Genomic DNA, 26697 nt, shown 5'->3' with positions numbered 1-26697 from the left:
AGCCAGTGATTGTACTTGTTCAGTAAGACTATTGTATTGTATTGCATATGTACGGTATTGATCTATTGATTTCATTATGGATTTTATTGACATTGACTGGTATGGATTTCCTGATATAAATGAGTTGATCTATTGATTTCTGATTGATTTATTGATTACCCTACGCATGATTGATATCGACGGATTTATTGTATTGAATCAATTTATTACTGAATGGATTTACTGACGGATTTACGGACTTACTGTTATCGTACGATTTCATTGATATTTATATTCTGTCATTGCGCATTGCTACTGTTATAGATACTGTATAGATATGGATATTGTATCGATTCATGGATATCGACACCGATATGGATATGGATATTGTATTGATTCATGGATACAGATACCGATATTATTGATTCATCGATATTATGGATTCATTGATTCATGGATACTATTGATACTACAGATATTGATACCGATACTATTCATTGATTCCTAGTACCGATCATTGATTGATTGATTTGGGTTGATTGCTTATTGATTTATTGATTTGATTGTTGTATATGATTTTATTGCATCGATTGCTTTCAATTGTATTTGCCGATTATATTGATTTAATTTCAATTGCTCTTACGATGTATTGATTTGATTGTTTTATGGGATTCTATGCCGATTGATATTATTGACGGGAAGTAATTGCTTTACTGATTTGATTGATGCGATTTCACTGTTGTAGCATCGTTCGTTGTCGTCATTGGATTGTTCTCGTTGTGGATATGGATACATACACTGTCGTACTGACAGGGAGTAAGTGATATTGAACAACTGATCGATTTGTAAGTGTATGTTCTGATATGATTCTACTCTATTGATTTGACTGATGTTATAAACTGATACGATAGATAAGATGGCTAGACAACTATATTGATGTAACTGATGTTATCGATTGCTATGATAGATACAGTAGAGATTTGATGTACGCATTGATTTCTTGAGCTTTATGGATTACCTACTGTTCACTGATTTTATTTATTTCTATTTTGTATTAATTCCCGTATCTGCATCGACTCATTGATCATGTGCGACTGATTGATTTGACTTGATTTGATTGACATGCATATTGCTTCTATCGTGCTTTGATTTCAGTTGTAGGCTTTGGTGACCTGCTGGGCTATTTAAGCTCATTATATGTGGTTAATGATTTCAGGTGCAGAGCCTCCCGCGTGAAGCTTCTTCGGTCACTAGTATAATTTTATATTTTTGTCGCCTTTGGCAGGCATTTATTTTGTAGCCGAATGGCTATTGTGCATATTCTTTTGGACGCTCCTTTTGACTGTATATATGTTGAAATGTGAACTATAGTAGTTGATGTATTTCTTTTCTTTAATGCAATTATCTCTGGATGTTTGTATTGATCTGAACGAAAAGAAAGAAAAAAAAAATGAATGTCAGATGAATCCTTTCACTATTGATATATGGGTTGTCACATATCCAACCACTCCTCATTTGCCCTTGATCTCTCACCTATTTATGGGTCATGCCACTCCAAAAAATCTATAAATAGACCCCTCATTTCTCTTGAGGGGGATCCAACCAAGAAGAGAATAAGAGAAGAAGAGAAGGGAGAGAAGGAATTAAGACGCTCCTCCTCAACCACCACCGGACCACTACTTGAGGCCTTCACCTCCGCCGGACCACTGCCTGATGTCGTTGCTCCGCCGGACCACCACTTGAGACCCTCACCTCCACCGGACCACCGACTGACGCCGTTGCTCCGCCGGACCACCACATGAGACCCTCACCTCCGTCAGACCACCGCCTGACCTCGTTGCTCCGCCGGACCACCACTTGAGACCCTCACCTCCATCGGACCATCGCCTGACACTATTGCTCCACCTGACCACCACTTGAGGCCCTCACCTCCGTCGGACCACCGCCTGATGTTATTCTCCGTCGGACCACCACTTGAGGCCCTCACCTCCGCCGGACCACTTCCTGACGCCAGTTCTCCGCCGAACCACCACTTGAGGCCCTCACCTCCGCTGGACCACCGCTTGACGTCGTTGCTCTGCTTGACCACCACTTGAGGCCCTCACCTCCGCCGGACCACCGCTTGACGTTGTTGCTCCGCCGGACCATCACTTGAGGCCCTTACCTCTGCCGGACCACCGCCTGACGTCGTTGCTCCACCGAACCACCACTTGAGGCCCTCACCTCTGTCGGGCTAACGCTTGACACAGTTGCTCCGCCGGACCACCACTTGAGGCCCTCACCTCCGTCAGACCACCGCCTGATGTTGTTACTCCGCCGGACCATAACTTGAGGCCTTTATCTTAGCCGAACCACCGCCTGACGTAGTTGCTCCGCTGGATCACCACTTGAGGCCCGAACTTCTGCCAGACCACCACTTGACGTCAAGAGTTCTCCCGAAGTACCGCCCTTCCACTACGATCTTTCAGACCACGGTCTCCTGCCGACTACGGTCGTTCTGAACTTCGTCGCCTATTATGATCCTTCCGACCTCCATCACCAGACAACAGTCTTTCTAACCCCGGTCTCCTACCAACTACGGTCCTTCCGACCTCCGTCGCTTATTACTGTCCTTCCAGCCTCCATCACCAGACAACAGCCTTTCTAACCCGGTCTCTTGCCAACTACGGTCCTTCCGACCTCCGTCTCCTATTACGGTCCTTCCGACCTCCATCACCAGACAATGGTCTTTCCGATCTTTATCCTATCAACTATGGTTGTGCCGTCAAAACAAACACATTTATGTTGATTATTGTAACTCCCACCATGTAATGCACTCTATATGATGTACATTTGTGACATCAAGCCAAGGCCTTCTCCCTAAGAAGGGCTTCATTTGTAATCGACTGCAAATAATAGTTGGTTCATTCAAATTAGGCCAGGACCCGTGATTTTTCCCACTTTTCAGGGGTTTTCCACGTAAAAACTATGGTGTCTCTTATGAATGCTACACCCTCTCACTTATATATATACGTTATAGATTAGAGTATGTTATGCAAAACTACTCAGATTGCTTCTTATCCTTCCCCCTGGCTTGAAAATAGAAGCAAAAAAATAAATAAATAAACTAATACGACTCAGCAGGCTATCGCAGCTTAAAATAGAAAATAATAATTGAACAAAAAGAATGAAAAATAATATGTTGTAAAAGTAAAAGTATTGTATGAAAAACTAGGATTGAAACTATATCAAAAGCTGAAACTGAAATCAAATGAATTATAAGTAGATATTCATTTTATCAAGATGACTCTTAACCCAAATTTTTATATATCTTTAAAGTTTCATTAACATAATTTGACCTTGGTAGCCTACATGCCCCGGCATATACAACATAATTCCACCTCGATCATCCACTAGCATCAGCATAACATAATCGCATCTCGATCGCCCACTGGAGCTGACATAATAGAATATCACCCCGATTGCTCAATGGTACATGCATAACATCATATCACATCACGTCACATTACATCATATTTCTTTTACATTTTGTGATGCATTTATTAAATTAAAGAATAATTTGACTAAATTCAAAAATTATTAAGATGCCTTAACAGTAAGCAAAAATACTACTAAGCAAAAATTCATAATTTCAAAACATAATCAAATAATAGAGATTGTGTAAAACCTCATTCTGAAGCTTTAACCGAACTAAAATATTATTTTTATATGTCAAAATAAAATTTTGAATAGGCAAAAATCATTGCTTATTAAAAGCACATAGTGAAAATTTTTAGAATATAGTCAAAAAGTTCATAATCTTAATTTTCATGACATTTAAAAAAAATTAGGTGTCAAAATAAAATTCAAATAAGCAAAATATCTTCTTATTCAAAATCACCCAGCAAAAAATATCAGAATATACTCAAAATATTCATAATATCAATTTTTATAATATATAAAAAGTTAAAGTGAAAGTTTTAACGAACAAAGTCATCCTCATTTTCGGTAGCAGAAATATAAATTGATCGAAAAAATTCTAAGAATATCAAATTATTAAAAAATGAAATAGATAAAATGTAACATACCTTGAGACGAACAAAATTTTCAACTAGACTAAAGAATAAAAATGGCTCTACATTTCTCTCCCATCTCAATCTTCTACAAATTAAATCATATGGCTCTGTTATGATTTGATTCTCCAACCTTACTATGATATAAAAAATGCTTGTCATAATCCTACATGATATGACCGTAAACTATATAAGTCATACCGTATTTGATTATGACAAGACCAATCTCAATATCCAGTTGGAGAAGTACTGAAACTTATTTGTCATATGCATGTGTTGCATTCAACTGTATCTAGTGTTTTGAGATGGCTAATCCACCTCAACCAGATCCGAATATGACCAATGGTAAAAGCTCTAGTCAGTCAGCTCAAATTCTGGGTACAACTTCTATGATCAATTCTGAGGTAGTTTCTTATATTACAGGTTTGGTATCATAGATGATAGGTAAGATTTATACACGGGTTTCTGGTGCCTGATTTGATGATATTGACAGATATTTACAACATTTCATGAGATTACAACTTATTAGCCTCCTAAATTTTTAGGTGTTATTGAGTCTAGAGCAGTTGAGGATTGACTAATGAGAATGGAGAAGACTCTGGATGAGATGCATTATTCTCCTGAGAGGATTAGTTGCATTTATGTTAGATGGTGAGGCAGAGCATTGGTGGCTTGGCCAGCAGGAGAAGTTTCAGGGTTGTGCAAATACTCTAATTACTTTGGATGAGTTTATAGAGACTTTCAAGACTTGGTTTCTGCCTGCTAGGAGACAATTATAGAGCTCTTTTCTAAAGTTGATTAAGGGAAATATGTTAAGTGATACAACATGAGACATAATTTATTACTCTTTCTAGGTATGCTGTATAGTTGGTTAGTACTTCTGAGGAGAAGTGTTAAACTAGAGCTCTCTCTCTTTCTTTTTCCTTCTCACTTAAATCTCACATAGTGTTTTAGCTCTTACTTACAATTGACCTATTAATTAAACAATTTTGAATCTAACATTGTTTGCATTTTTTAAAGTAAAAATGATGTCCTTATCATCCTTGCAACACTAGACGTATATCATAACATGATGTCCAAATCACAATAAATCCATGCCACATTTTCTTGTGTGAATTAAAGTTTAGCTGTCTTGGTTTACTTTCAATACCTTTATTTTCTTTATATATCTTTCCCTAATTTTCTACATGCTCTTCCGTTTTATTCTTTCCCTACAATATCATGAAAGCAATGTTATGCCAACCAACTATAAGCACATACTTCCATGCGGAGTAGGCCAATATAATGTAGCATAAATCTGATTTTTTTAGGATAGAAATTTGATTTTTTAGTACAATAATATTTTTAACGTGTTTTGCCTATACGATCATTATCATCAAAGAATAAACATAAAAATATAATCATAATTCACTTAGATTTGAAAAAAATTCCAATTTTAATTTTTATTATACTAATAAGAAAAGAAATAATGAGACATAATCATCTTAAATTAAGAGTGGAGCAATAAAGAAAGAAATTAATGAGTAATGTAATCCCACTTCTTCCATATTGTTTTAAAATCATGGCGGGTAACTTTCCCTTGTATCTTCCATTAAGGCTCACATGCAATGAAAGAGGATTTGGATGACTTACGATCATGATATCTTCAATTAAACAAGATAGCAGTCAATTGTTTATTTTGTTCAAGTTTAGTTGTTTATTTTCTTGTTGAGCTTGAATATGACCCATAGTTTAAAATTTTACTTGTTATTAGTTCTTATTGAGCTTGAGACAAACCTGGCCGATTATATGTTTAATATCACCAAAATATTCATCAATCAACGATTATCGCTCGACGATCTTTGTACGATCGTTGCATGACTGTCATTATCCAATTATCATCACTCGAACAACATTATTTGTGTGGGTCATTGTTCAGTTGTCATTGTACGACTATCACAACTCTCCATATGTTTCAGTAACCTCTACGACAATCACTGAAGACTAAGTTACAGTATTTTTGACAATAACTTTGTAATATCATCTTCAATTAAGTAGAAGAACAAACTTTTGTAATTCAGATAAAGGGCTACCTCAATTGGGCGGGGCTAAGTATATTTTTTTTCCTTTTTGAATACAAACTATATTGTCTTTTGTGAAACTCTATTATTTATGTTTGTTTGAATCTCTTTATAATGCTAAACTGATAAAATTTCTCTCCACCGTCAAAACTATTTTCAAAATAAAATAATATTTGATAAAAGAATTTTGAAATAAAATCTTTTGTAGTTAAAAGATGCTTTAAAAAATAGGAAGAAATATTGGGGATGAAAGCAAATCACATGATGAAAACAAACAAGAAAGTAAAAGCAACGAAAAGTATGAACACTAGGATTTAACATGGAAAAACCTGAAATATGGAAAAAATCACGGAGCCACACCACACAAAAAAATCCACCATGAAATTGAGAGAAATAAATACAAATCTCTATTCTCTCTCACTCTTCTTTCTCTTATCTTTTACGTTGTTCTCATACTATTCACTTTCAAATAACACAAGAGAGAGTAATAACTATGTACCAAAGGACGCATGCTTAAAGAAAAATAAGAAAGAAAACTGTCTAATCCGCCTCGATGCATTGCGGCTCTCAAGCCTTTGTCAACATGATGTTGTGGCGCTCAAAACTAGAGCGAGGTGACGTCACATAGCACTACGGTGCATAATCTAGAGCGTTGGCCATGCTTGCGAACATAGCACTGGGGCCCTCGAGTACACATCGTCGAGGCTTTGTACAGAAAAAATAATTCGGGTACAAAGCACCCGAACCCAAACAGGGGTAGCCCTCAATGAGCACGATAATTTAAACAGAGGATTGAGATAACAAAACAACTCAAATGATCAGCACAATGAAATTCCACACAGTTCTAACAAAAAAGTCGTTTCGTTTAAGCACATACACTTATCATTATACATAAATGGTTTTAGAAGTTTAATTAAATAAAAACTAACAATTGAGTAAACAAGATTTACGTTATTTATTGAAGTTCAAATATACCTATTTTTTAAACTTTTATTCAATAAGCGTATATAAATCATGCATGAACAGCCCAAGCTACTCCTCATACACTAAAACGCACGATGGACGACAAGACGAGTCGTCGCCGTTGACCGCACCGCACCGCGCCAAACTCCCGGTCACCAAATGCTTCTGAGACCGCATTTCCGGTCTCCTACTTCTCCCAACTATTATTGGATGGAGGACAACCATTCAACACCATCAATCACAACCGTTGGAATCCGTCCATATCATACTCAACGGTCCGATTTTAAAACTTCATAGTCCACGTGGAGAAGTAACTTCATCTGATTATTTCTTTTCAATCCCACCTGGCGCATGGCCCACGGACCCCGTTCAAATTTGGCGAGCTCATCGCTTACGGCATCATCACGTGCCCACCAGAGGACCTAGAAGCTTTGGGTCAAGCCAAGTTTCTTACCAATGAAAACCCTCCATATTGGTCAAAACTACAATACAAACCATGTGGTTTTTTCGTAGATATGTAGTAACCAAGGGTTTATACTAAAAGAAAAAAATAACAGTCACAGTTTCGTTTAATTTATAACGGTATAAAATAAATATAAGCCTAAAGCTCAACACTGAAAAAAAAGAGACGTTGAAGAATGGCTTTCTCCCGCCAACAAACTTCAGCTAATCCTTCCCAATTTCTCCCACTCAACGAGAATGATTCTCAGGATATGATCCTCTTACAGGTCCTCACAGAGGCCTCCACCATGGCTGTTGCTTCTCCCATGTCTCCACCGACAGCCAAAAGGGGGGCTGAATCGGGCGGCGAATTGGCCACAAGGCATTATCGAGGCGTGCGGCGACGACCATGGGGAAAATTCGCTGCGGAGATTCGAGATTCGTCGCGCCACGGGGCACGAGTATGGCTCGGCACTTTCGATACGGCGGAGGAGGCGGCGGTGGCTTATGACCGTGCGGCTTTTCGAATGCGCGGAGCGAAGGCCTTGCTCAATTTTCCGCCTGGGTTCGTTCTCAGTGACGGCAAAGTGAAGAAGGAAGGGGAGGAGCTTATGGAGAGCAGAGGGTAGAGCAGAGAGATGGACTTTCAGGACTTGTGGACTGCTTACCTGAGGCCTTCTGAAAGCATTTAGGATGTAATAAAAATAAGCTGATTGTTGGTGTATTGTGGATAAAGATAGAGAGGGTTTTATGCAAATTTAGAAGTTCTAAACTCTTGGGAATTAGAATTCTGTGCTGAAAATATAATGATTTGATTCTCATTCGTCTATTGTGATAAATCTATGGCATTAATTCACTTTTTTTTCCCCTTGAAGTGCTGATAAGATCTAAGCTAATATTTTTTAGAAATCATTTTCAACGTAAGAGGCTCTTTGGTATCAGATTTGCGCCTGAATTTAAGCAGGTCCAGCCAAACAGTTTTTGGAGGTCATCTAAATCCGAAGCTTGCGTAAATCCGGGATTTATGGATATACGACGTTAATCTGCATAAATCCGCCTAAATCTAAATTTGATCGAGAGGTGGATTTACGGATTTACAAAGTTTGATTTAGCAGAAGAAGCACGCGAAAGGGGAAGAAATATCGCTACCTTCGCAGCCCTAACCTCTCTGATTTGTGTTCGTCCTCGCTCAGCCGGCCGTTTTCCTGCACCGGCTCTGCTTCTTTGGCCGCAATCGTGCGAGCTAGTGTTCAAAGAAATGGCGATGAGGAAAAGCAATAGTAACGAAGAGCTAAGAAGAAACGACGACGAGGAAAAGCAACAGAACGAGGAACTGGAGAAGAGGAAGAAAACCTACACCAGCTCTAATTGAAATTAATCTAACTTAGTATTTTTTTAAAAGCAATTTAAGCATCAATAATTAATTAGAATTATCATTAATAGTATAATTACATACTCTAATTTAGTTTAGTTAAATAATTAGTAGTATAATAATAAAAAATAAATACAAGATTTAATTAATATATTTTAAAATACAAATAATTATTATCTATCAACATTATAAATAATTAATTAGTAGTAGAATATTTAAGTGATTAATGAAATAATTAATCATATAATTATTAATTAAATCTAATTATAACTACTTTAATTTCATATTTAAATCTCTAATTATCTTAAATCCTGAAATTTGTAGTCAAATATTTTCTCAGCATTTAACAAGATTTAACATTTATCATACCAAATAATTTTTCATAATTTAACAGCCTCAAAATTTACTAAATTTGAATTTACAAGATTTACTAAATACCACTAAAGTTAAATCCAATCCAATATCAAACAACACTTATGGGTATAAAATTCTCTTATAAGCATATTTCTTGATTGATTTTTCACTACTGAGAAAATGGACATATTGGTCTCCTAATTTTTTGAAGGATCAAAATAGTCTTCGACTATATAAAAGTATTAATTTGATCCTCTAACTTTTTAAATAGTATTAAAATTAGTCTTTTCGTGAAATCATTTATATAGCTAATCACCTATTTAAAGAGCCAAAAGATTAAAAATGAGATTTTTAATTAATCCACGACAACTTTAATATTTATAGAGAGTCAGAGTTCATTTTAATAATTTTCTCTTTCACTATTATAATAATATCCAAAACCGTTACATTGATGAAGGAGATAATGATCAGTCATTAAAAATTCGTATAGAAAAACTAAGTTCTATTTGAGAGTTTTTCTTCCCCTCGTAACGAACAGTTGAAATGAGTTGAAGTTGATTGGCCTTTGATGGTTACGGTTCAAAAAATGATTCCCGACTAAGAATGGAATATTGCTTCTAGAAAAGAACACAGAAGATTAGTGTCAGGGAAAAATATGCTCGATTATGGGTGTCAAAATCAGATTGTGGGTCAAATTCGAGTAGAATATGGAACTAACCCGGCGCGATTTGACATGACCCGACTCGGACTCGACGCGTTGAGTTTTCGGGTTGACCTGAATCAACACGAAATAGGATGGCGAGAGAAGAAGATAGCGACTGGCGAAGCCTCATTATAGTGGGGCCGCGTGATGGTGGGTCGCGGGACAGCGAGTCTGTGCGACAGCGAGGTCGCGTGACAGCGAAGCCGCGTGACAGCTGGGCAGTGTGATAGCGGGAGAGGCAGGTGGAAAGATCGTCAGGTTCGGTTGATCCGTCGACTCGCGTTAGTGTCACATTGGGAGAGTGTGGATGACAAGAATTCTTGGGTTGAACCAGGGTCATGCTCGGGTTTTCGAGTAAACCCAAACTCGACCCGATTTTTTAAAAAGGTCGGAAATTGAGACCAGTACTCTGAAGAAGTTCATCGTCTTCTAGTGCGAGAACCTGCATTGAAGAGTTATAGAGCATAGCAGAGAACAGAGTAAATGGAAATCATATGGAGTAAAGCCATTTGTATTCCTCTCATATTTTGAGCTACAGTAAATGATATTTGTAGGAGGAAGATGACAGTGGTAGTTGAAAAGAAATGGCTGAGATTAAAGTAGAGCCAGAGCATCAACGAACACCATTGATCTAGCTCTGTAAAAGCTGCTGTAGCCGTTTGAGGTAGTGGATAGGCAAGCCAACCTATCAAGTTTGCGTATCATTTATCACCTCCCCGCAAGTTAACAGTGTTCTCTTGAAGTGTTAACTTGTTGCAGAGAGATCAGAATCAGGTAGCAGGAAGAGCCTTAGTGAAGATATCAGCAGCTTGATCGACGGAGGCAATGTGATGCACGGCTATGTTCTTTAACTTGATGCAGTCATGAATGTAGTGAAAATCAACCTCGATGTGTTTCGTTCGAGCATGAAACACAGGGTTGTTTACTAATGCGATGGCGGAGACATTGTCAGAAAAGAGAGGTGTGGGAGGCAATGTCTCAACATGAAATGCTGTAAGTAATCGGCGAAGCCAGATAACGTCACTGGCTGCAGTGGCTAAGGCTCTATATTCAGCTTCGGTGGAGGAGCGAGCAACTGTAGTTTGCTTTTTGACACACCATGAGACAAGGTTGTGTCCAAGGTAAGCACAATAACCAGTGACAGATCTTCTAGTTGTAGAGTCGGATGCCCAGTCTGAGTCCGAAAAGGCTTGTAGCTCAAGAGAAAAGGAGAGAATTGGCAATCCAAAATTAATGGTGCCCCGAAGATAACGAAGCACACGCTTTAGAAGCTGAAAGTGAAGCACATGAGGATTATGCATATGCTGGCAGAGAAAATTGATGGCAAAGGACATGTCGGGTCTGGTTATGGTGAGATACTTTAACGAACCAACGAGTTGCCGATATAGTTCAGGCTTGGAAAACAATTCTGCACTGGCTGTGAGTTGTGGCAATTTTGTGGGAAGAGGTGTTTGAACTGGTTTGCAATCCTTCATGCCCGCTTTGGTTAACAGTGTTTCAGCATAGAGTGTTTGAGAGATATGTAAACCTGACGGAATCAGAATCACATGAATCCCAAGGAAGTTGGATACAGAGCCGAGATTTCGCATATGAAACCTGGAGTGTAAAGCCGCAAGGAGAGATTGAAGAGCAGAGTTGTCATTGCCGGTAAGGAGGATATCATCCACATAAACTAGTATGTACAGCTGTGTTGAGCCTTTTGAGAACAAGAGCAAGGAGGGATTAGCTGTACTTACATGAAAACCGAAATCAGTTAGAAAAGTTGTGAAGCTGGCAAACCACTGACGAGGTGCCTGCTTTAGACCATAGAGGGCCTTTTTCAGCAAGCAGACGACATGATCCGGAAATTTTGGATCGACAAAGCCTTGAGGTTGTTTCATGTATGTCGTTTCCTCAAGGTTGCTACGCAAAAAAGGCGTTAGATACATCAAGTTGCAAGATGGGCCAATGCCGAGATGTCGCCACAGTGAATAAGATCCTGATCGTTGGGAATTTAGCAACAGGACTAAATGTATCAAAGTAGTCAATCCCAAATTCTTGATGAAATCCTTTTGCTACCAGACGAGCTAAGGAACCATCAGCATTATGTTTGGTGAGAAAAATCCATTTATTACCAAGGACATTGAGATCAGGTGAAGAGGGGACTAGGACCCAAGTCCCTTGTTGTTGCAATGCCTCAAATTCGAGGGACATGCCTTTCCTCCAAACCGAATGCTTCACAGCTTCAGAGTAGCAAGAAGGATTGGTGGGAACAATTAAGTTTTGTAGATCAAATATTTTCTTGGGTTGAAGAAGTCCAGAACGAAACTGAGTAGTCATAGGGTGTTTGGATGTAGCAGGAATTGGTTGAATTGGTAGAGATTCAGAGGAGGAAGAGTTTGAGATAGGGGAGCTGTTGTGAGAGATAGGTGGAGTATCTTGAGTGTAATGTTGTGTAGAATCTGGAACAGAGGATGAGGGAATTTGATTGAGTGAGCTAGTTGTATGGGTAGCCGGGACAAGTAAAGAGGGTGGAATATTCTGTAACGGAGTGGATGATGTAGTAGGAATTGGAGGGGTCGTTTGTGAGGGAAAGATGGATTTAAAAAATTTTACATGACGAGATAAATGAGTGTGACCGGTGGCGGTGTTGAAGCATATATAACCTTTTGTGTCTTCGGCGTAGACAAGAAACAAGCAGGGCAGGGAGTGAGGTTGAAACTTATGATGCAATTGAGTAGGAGTCCAAGGGTAACAAAGACAACCGAAGACCTTCAAGTGACTGTAGTCAGGAGGAGAACTGAACAGTAGTTCATAGGGTGACTTGTTCCTAAAAGTTTTGGATGGCAGACGGTTTATGGTGTGAGCTGCTGTAAGAAGAGCTTCAACCCAAAAATGAGTTGGAAGGTTAGTGTGAAAAAGGAGTGCACGGACGATTTCAATGAGATGTCCATGCTTCCGTTCGGCAACACCATTTTGTTGCGGGGTGTAGGGGCAGGTTACCTGATGAACAATACCGCAGCGAGATAGAAAGGCACTAAAGTTTTTGTTAATGAACTCGCCACCGCCATCAGTGCGAAAAATCTTGATTGGCCGATTAAGTTGTTTTTCTATTTTAGATTTAAAGTTAAGAAATGTAGCAAATGTGGCAGTCTTAGTATGAAGAGGATACACCCATGTAAAATGCGTATAGTCATCAACAAAGAGAAGATAATATTTGTAACCTTGAAGAGATAAAATTGGGGAAGGACCCCATACATCACACAATGTATTAAGTCTAAAGCACTAGTAGTTTTATACACATATTTAGAAAAGGGTAAACGATGATCCTTCGCTCGCACGCAGGCAGAGCAATGAAAACTAGGCATAAGCCTCTTAGTTGAAGGAAAATAAGCATAAAAAGTATGTAACGTAGATGGAGAAGGATGTCCGAGACGTTGATGTAAGATGGCTGGATCGAGTATCTGAGAGTGTAGAGTAGTAGGATGTTGCGATGTTGCGATGAAGTGGTTGATGCGGCAGGACGAAGCCTAATGGGGTAGAGACCTTGATGACATGGACCTTAGAGAAGAGTCTGGTTGGTCCGGGCATCCTTGATGATAAAGCCATTGGCGTCAAAAAGAATAAAACAAGAATTTTCATGAGTGAGCTTATTAACAGAGAGGAGGTTATGGGAAAGACGTGGAACATGAAGTATAGAAGGAAGCTGAAGCTTACGAGATGGAGTAGAAAGTAAGCCATGTCCTGAATTTGCTATAGGGAGAAGCTGTCCATTGCCGACCTGAACCTGAGACGATCCACTGTAGGCTTGACGAGTCTGTAGGTGCTGGAGATTGGAAGTGAGATGGGAAGTAGCACTAGTGTCTAAAAACCAGTCATCGGAGGAGGGTGCATCTGTGGCCATATAGGCTTGTTGCACTGGTTGATATGAAAGATCAGTGCGATACCAGCATTGAAAAGCAGAGTGACCAACTCTGTTGCAGATTTGGCATTGAACAGTGACACGGGGACGACAGCCTCCTCGAGTATTAGGTGACGAAGAGCGACCACCACGATTGGAGGTATAGGAGAAGCGGCCACGTCCACGCGAGCGACCGCGAACAGCCTGAAGAGCGAAAGTAGTGTCTGCTGGTGTGGGAGATGGTAGTTCAGTGACAGCCTCGGATTGCATATTTAACTCTTCAGTACATAGAAGATAGTAGAAGTCATCCAGTCCAATTGGTTGGAGTTGAGATCGAATGGCTGTCTTAAAGGCATTGTATGCCGGTGGTAACCCCTTAAGAGTATAGAGAATGATATCAGCAGAGTCAATGGTCGAACCAGCAGCTGTTATCGCATCAACTTTCTGTTTGATGTCAGATAAGTATTGAACCATGGTTTTATCTCCCTTGTGCAGGTTATGAAGCTCACTCTTCAATTGAAGTTGTTTGGAGGGATTAGTTAATTGAAGCCGACGTTGAATGGTGGTCCAAATGGCATGACAGGATGGTAAATTAAGAACATAAGGGAGTAGCGAAGGAGAAATGGTAGCATATAGAGCAGAGGCTAAGTTCTGATTGATCAATTTCCATGTCTGATGAAGCGGGTTGATGCAGGTAGAGCCATTAGAGGCCAGAATCTGGAGTGGAGGTTCAGTGGTGGAACCATCCAGATAACTTTCAAAGCTGTTGGCAGAAAAAGAGTGAGAATTTGAGCTTTCTAGATTGGATAGTTGTCGGCAGTGAGCTGTGTACTGAGTACAGTTTTTACATTCATCATGAGAAACTTGAGTTGAGCAGGAATGAGTGGCTCGGTCATTGTGACTGGTTGAGGAGATGTTGGAGTTGGAGTTAGAGAAGATGCTGATGAGTCCATTGGAATCAGTCAGCTAGCAGACGCCGAACCTGGCTCTGATACCATGAAGAAGTTCGTCGTCTTCTAGTGCGAGAACCTGCATTGAAGAGTTAGAGAGCATAGTAGAGAACAGAGTAATTGGAAATCATATGGAGTAAAGCCATTTGTATTCCTCTCATATTTTGAGCTACAGTAAATGATATTTGTAGGATAGTGGGAGAGGCAGGTGGAAAGATCGTCAGGCTGGGTTGATCCGTCGACTTGCGTAAGTGTCACATACATTGGGAGAGTGTGGATGACAGGAATTCCGGGTTGAACCAGGGTCATGCTCGGGTTTTCGGGTAAACCCAGACCCGACCCGATTTTTTAAAAAGGTCGGAAATTGAGACCGTTACTCGACCCGAACCCCAAAAAAATTGGATCGGGTTCGTGTTAATTTTCCGTGGTGTGTCCATTTTTGACAGACTTATGTTTGATTTTTTTTTTATACCTTTTTTGTGTGCGTAAAAAATTGTCAGCTTATGCAAATAATTGTGGTATGTACATGCAAGAAAATATTCAGAGAGTACTTGATATACATCTGAATTCATAGCTCAAAAGTTTGTTGATGTGCTAGCAATTGAGGAGAAAGAAAAATATTGAAAAGTTATATCTATTCACATGAAGCTTCTAATTTTTTTTTTCTCTTGGCCTCTCTCTCTCCCCCTCTATTTCTTACCTCTCTCAATATCAACTCATCAAAACTTTATTTAAATCATTGGTGTAGAAGGATACTATATTTAAACATGAGAATATATAAACTTCAGAAAAAAAAAACAATAAAAAATATAATCAATAAGAACATTATCAATAATATTGTTATTGTACATCCAAACATAAAAAAAAATTGGGTTTAACTCTTGTCAGTCTATTTCAAGTAAGTAAACTCAATTCAAATCAAACTAATTCAGACTACTAGATTTCAACACAAAAGATACTTTCTAGTCTACAAGAAAACTAATATCAAGTAAACAACTATGATATAAACATTCATCCAAATCATACAAGTACGACCCATTAGTTAGCCTTGAGGAGTATGATCTATGAAATCAGGCCTGATGACTACTCAATGAATGACGATTAGGGGTGTCAATTTTTGGCACGACCCGAAATCCGACCCGAAGCCGACCCGGAAAAATTCGGGTTCGGGTTGTCAATTTTTGGCACGACCCGAAATCCGACCCGAAGCCGACCCGGAAAAATTCGGGTTCGGGTCAACCCGAACCCGAAATGGGTCGGGTTCGGGTTGAACAAATCAACCCGTTTTAAAAATCGGGTCGGGTTCGGGTTGACCCAGCAACCCGAAATTGACCCGAAAGTGACATGGAAACTCATATTTGACCCGAAAATCCGAGATTGACCCGATTTTGACCCGAAAATTAGCAATTTTAGGTCAACTTCGGGTCATTCGTGTCGGGTCAAGTTGACCCGGACCCGAATCGGGTCGGGTTCGGGTCCAGAAACCTGACCCTTTTTTAAAAACTGGTCGGGTTCGGGTTGACCCGAACAGTGCCGGGTCAGTTCCGGGTTCGACCCGATCCCCCTGACCCGAATTGACACCCCTAATGACGATTTTCTTAAGAAAAATATTGTTCAACTACTAAGTTACATACACAAAACTCGAACTCATAACCTCTTAGTTGGTAGCCAAATTTCCGAACCAAAAGACCAAAATGAGCTATGTACATTGTAGTGAATTCATCTATTCCAATATCTCATTATTATTCAATCATCCTATCTTATTCTCTCAATATATCCCATGGAATATAGGTCAAGCCTTAGAATTCGACTCCCTCATTTACAATAAGATCCACATCGAGTATCATATGAAAGCTCATTCCGGCAAGCTAGTTTAAAGGATTACCACTATGGCTACAATATATATAGTAGTTGAATTTCCAGTTGGCTTTATTCACCTTCATCATTACTGCGTGGTGCCATTGTAGGCCATCAAGGTATACTCATCTTCTAGCAGCTGGATAAAAGCAAAAATCTATAGACCTCAATGATAGATTTTTATTCAAAAACAAGGCCTTCTTCACTACTTTAGGCGAAGCCTGTATCTCATCACTCTTCAGGCTTGGCTAGAGACTCAAGGCTTCGCTTGTAAGGACTTTCTTAATGTTTTATAAAGCACCTTTTTAGTATAAAAAAAAAATTACTAAAAAAATATATTAAGAAACAGAAAAAAAAAACTTCCCAAATGAAACCTCAATCATTTCACCTCCAGAATCTTCTTCTCATTCTTGTTACAGTTTATTGGGGACTTAGTTGTCATTTCCTTTTTACTAAGGAGACATCATCCTCTTCCTCCTCATCTTCTTGGGACTAATCATCGACTGACTTAAAAGAGGCAACCACCCCAGAATAACATTAAGTTTAAAAAGAGAGATCTGACAGCAATGAGAGATCTGTCCATATCTTTTTTTTAAGCTTAATGTTACTTCATGAAGCTGATTTTACTTCTAAATTCTAGTGCGCAACACTTCTTTGCGCCATCAAACTCTTTGCTATGATCTTTTCATATAAATAGTTATCACACTGAAAGTGAAAAATTCTGCAATTCTTTCACTCTATTCTTCAGAAGAAAAGCCTGTGACGATTTTCCTAGCATGCGTTAGCAATTTACCTTTCAAACAATCCACAGTTCACTCACGTGATCTTCTTCGGTGAATGAAGACAATTTCCAATTGATGCTCATAGTACTCATAGAGCTGCCCGTGAGTTTTGCTTTGTCTCAGTCGAGAAATCATACAGAGTTACCCTGAATCAAATGCCATTATTTCCCTGCATGTTTTTCTGTTTATACGTGATTAAGGTTCAATGCTGAGTCCACATTTTTTTGTGTGTGAGAGATTATTGTGTGCGTACATCTGAATTTCTCTCAATCAACAGTAAAAAAACACAATTACTGTAGCATCTTCGATTTTACTGTAGACAGAGAGAAATCCAAATAGTGAGAACCGTCCAACGTCCGCGAACAATAAAAAGTCGTATTTTATAGAGACACTTCAGAAGAATTTTCAAAACCAGATGCTTTGTTTTATGATTATTTCAGATAATATAGTTCTAATTCCAAAGACAATTAATAAATTTTTGAAAAATAGACATCTTAGAATTAACATAACAAATGTTTGTGTACATGTTATTAATTTTATTAATGATATGATGTTAATTATCATCTTTCAATATTAATGATGTGAAGTACATGACATTTAAAAATCAATATAGAAAGTCGTTCCAAACAAAGTCTTAAACTTATAGACAACATGATTAAAGTTTGGTACCAAGTACAAATATTATTATTATTTTGGAACGGGGTATCCACCCGCTGCTACCCCCGAAAGGGCGCTTGATGACGTGAGTAATCCTCGGCCGACCTAGAAGAGGCACCCACCCCAAAAACCTCTTGGCCCGCACTTGAAGGCCCCGTGGTTTTTCCCATTTTTGGGTTTTCCACGTAAAAACTCTTGGTGTTCACTCTTTCTTTCTGTTTGTGTGTTAAACTTACGTGCAACGCTCGGACGCAAATTTACAAACTCTACCGCCGCGTATTTTCTAACACGCAACAGTTCTAATTCAAAAGACAATTAATAAATTTTTGAAAAATAGACATCTTAGAATTAACATAACAAATGTTTGTGTACATGTTATTAATTTTATTAATGATATGATGTTAATTATCATCTTTCAATATTAATTATATTAAGTACATGTCATTTAAAAATCAATAACAAAGTCGTTCCAAACAAAGTCTTAAACTCATAGACAATAGGATTAAAGTTTGGTATCAAGTACAAATATTATTATTATTTTTTAATGTGGTATCCATTCGCTGCTACCCCCAAAGGGCGCTTGATGGCTTGGCTAATCCTCAGCCGACTTAGAAGAGGCACCCACCCCAGAAACCTCTTGGCCTGCACTTGATTAGGCCCCACTTAAGAGTGGCTGTCCCTTGAGGGGAATCAAGCACAGGTTGGCGATTCCCAACTGCGCTGCCCACCAACCAAGCTAAGCAACGGTGGATAAGTACAAATATTTGATTAGGGCGATTCAATCCTAGGACTAAGGGACTAAACTATTTGGCACTCAAATATCCGAAAAAAAGCGTTTGCTTCGACTTTATAAACGAATTTATGTATTACATGTCATGTGACAATAATATTGAAATTGTCGCTTTGTTGAAAGCTGACAAAAACAACGCTTTTTTAAATTTCAGGCAGGGAGCCATGATGAGGAACTTTTTATCTCTACACACAGCCATGTCTTTCAAGCTTTCCGAACTTGTCCAGCAACAACTCCTCATCTTCTTCCTCTCTTCCACCATAGCCAAATCTCAGGTTATAAATGGCAGCCTGAAGAGCCCAGTTTCAGCCATCTTTGCCTTCGGTGACTCGACTGTTGACACAGGCAACAATAACTACATTGCAACTCCAGTGAAGAGCAACTTCCCACCCTATGGAAGGGATTTCTTCACTCATATTCCAACAGGGAGGTTCACCAATGGAAAACTCATTACTGATTTTGTGGGTAAGTTGAGCTTCCAGTTTATACAGATAACTGTACGTAAGAATAATCTTTTTTGCTTTGATGAGTTGATACATTTGCACGAGCAGCTTCCTACTTAGGCATCAAAGAAGAGCTTCCCCCTTACTTAGACTGGTCTCTTGGGGTAGATGAGCTCATGACTGGTGTCAGTTTTGGATCAGCTGGATCTGGACTTGATCTAATAACAGCTAAAATAAGTGTAAATTCTCTTCTTCTTATGTTTGTTTATTTTGTTTAGAGACAAAGGCTTCGTTTGGGACGGCTTTTTTACTGCTTCTTAATGCAGCTTTCTAGTACAAAAAATTTTATTTTTTATTAAAAAGCTGCTTTAAGAAGCAGTAAGAAAGCCGTCCCAAACGAAGCCTACTACTACTTCTTCAGTTGATGAAATTTGATTTCTAGTTAAGCTAAAGTTCTACAACCTTAATCAGGACGGCTTTCTTACTGCTTCTTAAAACAACTTTCTAGTATAAAGTTTTTAATTTTTTACTAAAAAGTTGCTTTAAGAAGCGGTAAGAAAGCTGTCCCAAACAAAGCCTAAATACATATTTGAGATTAAAGTACTTCTAGTAAGCTTAAATTCTTCATACGTAAATGCTGAATTTATAAAAAGAAAATCATCTCAAGCTGTGGCATTAATGCTTAGCATAACTCACAGGCTGTAATTCCAGTTCTAGACCAACTGGATTATTTCAGAAACTATATGGACAGGCTTGATCAAATGATTGGAATGAATAAAAGAGAAGATCTCATAAAAAGAGCAGTCTTTGTTCTTAGTGCTGGCACAAATGACTTCATTTCTTATTCAACTGTTCCCCTTACCAGGGAAGTATTTTCTGTAGAAGGTTATCAAGGCTTCCTTCTTGATAAAGTTAAGGAATTTATCCAGGTTTGTTTCTCTAGTTTTTAGTGTGAAAAGGATACAAAATGCATTGGAAATGCAAAAAAATTTAATTTAGTTCATTTTGTCATTAAAACTTGGTAACTCTGAAGCACATACTACCCATAATTATGATCTAGATGAACAATTTTTCTAAATACTGGCACTAATTTTTAACTCTGAAGAAAAACAGGTTTGATTTTTGAAACAAAATTCTATTTATTTCAATATATTTCTGCTTGTTTATAGCTTTAGTATTCGAGTTATCAGATCTGATTGTAAAAAGTTCATTTTTATCATAGTTTTTCTGAAAAAAAGTTATAGCCAAAAATATTGGAAGATTTATAAAATTTAGACCAGATTAATGCATAAGCATGGGAATGAAATGATTCATTGTTACTAATATTACAGGCTTTATACAATTTAGGGGCAAATAGAATTGTGGTTTCCGGCCTTCCACCAATGGGCTGTCTTCCCATTGTTATTACTCTCAAATCCAGAGATGGAATCCATGACAGAGGATGTATAAGTTCTTTCAATTCCATAGCTCTTGACTATAACCTGAAGCTTCAAGCCATCCTGCAGGAATATTCTTCTTCAACTGAGCTTCAGATATTTTATGTGGATTCATACAAACCTCTCATTGACATTATAACAAGCCCAGCTTCATATGGTAATTCCTTATCTTCTTCTCCCTTGTGATGATATAGATATAATACTATCTATAATCTACTTGCAACAGAGTATTTTGTTTTTTGTTTTTGGGAAATTTACATACATACCACTTTATTTCATGCTATTTACATATCTATCACCTAAAACCTTAATATTACATGCATACCACTCATTTAAAACTTTAATATCAAATATATCACTCTTATAATTCATTTCTACCATTCATACCTTCCTAAGAACTTTAATATTTCATTTCATGCACCCAAATTTGTTCTATGGGTGGTAGACATGTAATATTATTTTTTTGGGTGTTAGATATGTAAATAGCATAAAATAAAGTGGTATATATGTAAATCCCCCCGTTTTTTTTGGAACGAGGGTTTCTACCCGCAGCCACTTCAAAGGAAGTGCATAACGGCATAACTAATCCCTAGGCGGAACCTAGCGAGGTCACCCACCGGCATCGGGCCCACATTTACTTTGCCCTCCTGAAGAGGCGAGGCGGTAGTAAGGTCATTCGAACTCGGGATGGGGGGTTCACAACCTTGTTCGCCCCCCAACTACCCTAAGCCACGGTGGGTCAATAGAAATTATTAAGCTTTCAAGAATGCTTTCTCAAATTTTTTTGAAAATATTAAACGGTATGAATTATTAAGTAGGAAATCTTATAAGGGCTTATTTGGTTGCTTAAAAAATGATGAGTTATTATATTTAGCCATTTGGTTGGATGCCATAAAAATAACAATATTGAATTTTTAAGCACAAACACTTTCAAAAGCCATCAAATAAAGTGATTGTTTACTCACTTATGCTCTGTCATAAAAAATTATGCTTGTTCTTCATCATCATAATCTTCATGACCTTTTCAAATAAGAAAAAAAAATTACGTTAGAATATTCTGATGTAACTTATGTTAAGTTGTGCTTGAATACTTTTAGATTTGCGCTGAGATTAATGTAATTTATGATATCATATATAAGTACTAATCTCGATATAAATCTGAGGTTAATTAGGCCCATCACAACATAAATTATATCAGGATATTCTTACTTAATTTTTTTTCTTTATATAAACTAGGATTCATGATATCATCCGAAGGATGTTGCGGAACCGGATTAGTCGAGGCAGCAGTGCTCTGCAATCTGAAATCTCTTGTATGTCTTGATGCGTCAAAATATATCTTTTGGGACTCTATTCATCCTACAGAGAAGGCTTACTTCATCATCTTTAATAGCTTCAAGCCAGTGATAGAACATGTACTCAACAGCTATTAGTATTTTTTTTGCTGTTTCACTTGTAACTTTCCACAATTTCTCACTGTACTACCAGAGTAGCCGGTCCTGGAAATTTTGTTCAAGTGATACACTGTCAAGATCATTTTATCATAAATTATATCAGAACATACTCAATGATTATGGTGAAGAGACAAAGGAGTGCAAGTTTGCATTAGGCTCCAATTGGGAAAATTTGTTTCTTGACTTTCTGATACACCCACCGAGGTTTAGGGTAGTTGGTGGGCGAGCACGGTTGCGAACCCTCCATCCTGGGTTCGAATCCCCTCTACTACGGCCTCGCCTCTTTAGCGGGGCAAAGCAAGTGTGGGCCTGATGCCCGTGGGGGGCCTCTCTAGGTTCCCACGAGGGATTAGTTACGCCGCCAAACGTTCTCTTTGAAATGGCAGCAGGTAGATACCTCCGTTCCAAAAAAAAAAAACTTTCTGATACAAATTGTATCAAGATGGGATTAGAAATTCATTGGATTTTCTTGAGTGTAGTGCTGCATATAATGAATTTTTAAACCCATCTGATACAAATTTTATTCCTGAACTTTTTCAAGGAAGTCAGTGTACTATTTGAAGAAGCCGTAACAATGTAAAGATCAGTGAAGTAAGCATGATAGCAACGTGTACCCACTGATGAAGTGAATGCAGCAGAAGGTGGAAGAAGATTGGAAATAGATGAGTAAAGATATATGGGATAATATAGGACCGAAAATGCAGAGAAAGAAGATAGTTTGAGAGAACAGTGGAATTTAGAGATCCTTCTTACAATTCAATACAACAATACATCGGTTTTTATATATGGAAGATGTGCCAGAGGCAGATTACTTTTCCTATGAATGGTGATGATGAAATGGGCTGTTGGGATACTTTTGCTGAGCTTGCATTACAAATTAAGGTTTTATTTGGGATAATTTTTTTATTATTTTACATTTCAGATTGCAATTAGGGGTGTCAATTCGTATCAACGGGTCGGGTTAGGGTCGAACATGGGATTGATCCGGCACTGTTCGGATCCACCCGAACGTCAAGTTACCGGACCCGATTCAGGTCCGGGTCAACCCGACCCGACACGAATGACCCGAAGTTGACCTAAAAATATAGTTTTTGTGTAAAAATTCGGGCCAATCTTCTATTTTCGAGGATTGAGGATGCCCAACTTCCTGGAAAATAGATTGATGTTGTAGTCCCAACTTCCTAGAAAATAGAGTGATGTTGTACGTTCCAAAGTACGAGAAATTATTCTATGGGGAATCCAAACGGTAAGAGCAGTCTGGATAATGTAAGTATACATACTGTGTACATACATTGTGTACAACATTTTAATACAAACTATGTATAAATGTGCACGCAGTGTGTGCACTCACATGTCCGGTCGGTTCTTCTTGTCCGGGCTCCACACAGAATAATTTCTCTCCGAGTACAATGGTGGAAATCTGGTAAAGGTATGCATTAATGTACTTCCAAGTTCCAATTAAACGACTTTTGAAATTCTTGATTACTATTGAGAAGGATCATCATGAGAAATATTAATAGTTTGATCAATATTAATAAAATTAAGAGTCTGTTTGGGATGACTACAATATTTTATATAGTCGATTATGAATTTGTAAAAAAAATAATTTAGTTATTCTCATTATAATATTTTTCACTATAAAAATTTAAAAAAATAGTAAAAAATCAGTAAAAAAAATAGTAGCTAAATGAAATTATAATTGTTCCCAAATAAATCCTAAGACTTATGATGATTCTATTTATGAATTTATATACTCCCAAATAACTTATTTCTTCTTTAAAATCATTATAACACATAAAGCTTAAAAATATATAAGACATATAGTTCCAAAATATATAATTAAAAAAAAAAACCTAAATAATTAACACATCATATGATGTATATTATAAAAACATAAATCATATTCTATTATATATAATATAAAAAATACAATCGTATCATGTCAATCATTGAAGAGACCACTTTACATTGCGCCACAACAAATGGTTAATGACGTTGGCTTCAACACAATGCCGCCGAGCCCTCTTCATTTTCTCCACCTCTCCTCACCATCAGCAACCTCAACACATCACCAAGCTCCTCCGCTCCTGCACCGCCGTCTCCGACCTCCATCGCATCCATGCCGCCATGATCAAAACGGGCATCGACCTCCTCCCCTTCCCCGCCGCCAAGCTCCTCGCTTCTGCCGCCCTTCTCGATTTCGACCACGCGTTCTCTCTCTTCCGCCTTCTCCCTTCCCCGACGCTTTTCTCCTTCAACTCCATTCTCCGAGCTCACTCTCTTGCCCCAGACCCGAACCTCCAGGAGACCCTTTCCATCTTCAATTCAATAAGAGCCCGAGCCCTCTCGCTCGACCAGTTCTCATTCATCACCGCCCTCAAAGTCTGTAGTCGCATACTGGCCATCGCCACCGGGGAACAGCTGCATTGTTTGGTAGCCAAGGCCGGTTTCGACTACTTTCTCAATCTAAGGAATATGCTTTTGCATTTTTACTGTGTGTGTGGAAGGGTTGCGGATGCACAGCAGCTGTTTGATCAATTGCCTCATATAAAAGATGCGGTTTCTTTCAGTACCCTAATGGGAGGCTATCTCCGGATTTCACAGCCGGGGAAAGTTGTCGCCTTTTTAAGGGATATGTTTTATTGTAGCATGGAATTGAGTCCAGCCATCATTGTCACCGCTTTCTCAGCATTTATAGATGGTAATTACAGCGGCGAACCCCTTCATGGTTACTGCGTCAAGTCTGGGCTTAGCACCGAGCCTAATGTGTCGACTGCAGTTGCAACTATGTATACAAAGGATGGAATGATGGAACTCGCACGAAAAGTGTTCGATGAGATGACGAACAGAGACGTTGTTATTTATAATTGCATTATGGATGGGTATGCTAAAGAAGGTTCATTGGACGACTGCTTAGTTCTGTTGCAGAAGATGAAAGGTGATGGAGTTAATTCAAATGCTGCAACGCTTCTTGGTCCACTTGCAGCCTGTGCTTCCTCTGGAGCATTGAGTATTGGTCGGCATATCCATGGCTATGCAAAGGAGGAGAAGTTGGAAATTCAAGCTTCTCTGGGAACAGCTCTGGTGGATATGTATGTAAAGAATGGCTGTCTTGAGGAAGCAATCTTAGTTTTCAACCAAATGCAGGATAGAGATGTCAAAGCCTGGACAGCCATGATCATGGGCTTTGCAGTTCATGGCAGGTCAGAGGAAGCTCTGCGGCTGTTTGATGAAATGGAAGAGAGTGGGGTAAGGCCTAATGAGGTCACCTTACTTGCTGTTCTCTCTGCTTGCAGCCATGGGGGACTACTAGGCTTAGGAAAAGATTACTTCAAGAGAGTTGTTCTAGAGTACAGGCTATGTCCTGGGATTAAGCATTATGGATGCATTATTGACTTATTGGGTAGGGCAGGGTTTTTGCAAGAAGCTTATGAGCTGGTGAAAAGCTTACCTTATGGAGGAGATGCCATGGCTTGGCGAGCTTTGCTTGCAGCATCTAGGGTTCATGGAGAAATAAGGATAGGGAAGCTGGCCAGAGAAACTTTAGCGGCAATGGGGGAGGAACACCCAACTGATAGCATCCTTCTATCAAGCAGTTACGCCTATGCAGGAAGATGGGAAGAAGCCAGAAAAGTTATGGATTTGGAGTTGGTGGGGGAAGAGACTATGAGCAAGGTTGCAGGATGCAGCTCCATTGAGATGGCTGGTTTTTAGAGTTGACGATGAAGATTTTTTCTGTGGAAATGGCAGAAGCTGAAGCCTCCATTTGGGGCAGAGAATTGAGGTTAGATTAGTTTTAAATTGAATTTATTTGCTGATAAAGAATAATTTAATTAAATTTATAATTCATTAATTTGAAGTAAATATTAATTCATAGCATAATTTGATTTCGTCTAGGGCATGACTTTTGTTCAAAGGATTGCAGCTTAACTTGTAATACTTTTAGCTATTTCCTGAAGAAAATTATTTGGTTAAGAACGATTTGAAAGAGATGGCTCTCAAAATTTAGAGCTAGAAACTGAGTCAAAAAGCCTAAGAATTTTTTGTTTGGTTCAGACCAATTCTTGTTTATTGTGTGTGAACATTACAGTCCTGTGATACAGAGAAAAATATTTGTATTGCATCATAGGCATTCATAGCTTAGTAAACTTGTGGCATAAATGTTCTTAGTAGTATTTTTTGGATGTAAGACAGTAAGTGTACTGTGATGAAAAGTCTGGCATGCCATATCTATATGCATGTCCATGTCGATCTATCATAATCTGTTAATTAATTTGTTAATTAATAATTTGTCAATCAAATATTAGTTGTATTTATTTGAATTTATTAATTTGCTGGACTCGTTCTTGTCTTGTGGTTGCCGGTGGATTTGAGCAAGAACCAAAAGAGCAGAGGTTTTATTGATAGAAGATAGGTGGAAGATTGATCAGGTTATATCTCTCTATGCTTATTTCTTTAAGAATTTATTTCAGTTTTAATGATAAACCTAGATCTACAACTTGTTTAGGGATTTTGTAACCTTTG

General features: G+C 38.4%; 3 protein-coding genes across 3 annotated transcripts; all 3 read left to right on the top strand.

The window, feature by feature from the left end:
- Window positions 1-7648: 7648 nt before the first annotated feature.
- LOC110109092 (pathogenesis-related genes transcriptional activator PTI5-like) lies at window positions 7649-8369 on the top strand. Its single transcript, XM_020840002.2, has one exon. It carries the CDS (start codon window positions 7693-7695, stop codon window positions 8122-8124), a length of 432 nt encoding a protein of 143 aa, XP_020695661.1. The 5' UTR covers window positions 7649-7692; the 3' UTR covers window positions 8125-8369.
- Window positions 8370-19037: 10668 nt separating this feature from the next.
- On the top strand, window positions 19038-22404 carry LOC110109094 (GDSL esterase/lipase At5g45960). Its single transcript, XM_020840004.2, has 5 exons — window positions 19038-19305; window positions 19392-19522; window positions 19982-20212; window positions 20615-20876; window positions 21956-22404. Exons 1-5 carry the CDS (start codon window positions 19038-19040, stop codon window positions 22150-22152), a joined length of 1089 nt encoding a protein of 362 aa, XP_020695663.1. The 3' UTR covers window positions 22153-22404.
- A 1728-nt stretch (window positions 22405-24132) lies between these two features.
- On the top strand, window positions 24133-26665 carry LOC110109079 (pentatricopeptide repeat-containing protein At1g26900, mitochondrial). The gene is made up of 2 exons (XM_020839980.2): window positions 24133-25957; window positions 26071-26665. The coding sequence occupies exon 1, from the start codon at window positions 24163-24165 to the stop codon at window positions 25885-25887; it is 1725 nt and encodes a 574-aa protein (XP_020695639.1). The 5' UTR covers window positions 24133-24162; the 3' UTR covers window positions 25888-25957; window positions 26071-26665.
- The last annotated feature ends 32 nt before the right edge of the window (window positions 26666-26697 follow it).

The sequence above is a fragment of the Dendrobium catenatum genome, unplaced genomic scaffold (assembly GCF_001605985.2).
Source record: "Dendrobium catenatum unplaced genomic scaffold, ASM160598v2 original_scaffold_117410, whole genome shotgun sequence".
NCBI lineage: Eukaryota > Viridiplantae > Streptophyta > Magnoliopsida > Asparagales > Orchidaceae > Dendrobium > Dendrobium catenatum.
The sequence above is the reverse complement of the archived record's forward strand: the minus strand, read 5'-3'. Positions and strand labels throughout refer to the sequence as shown.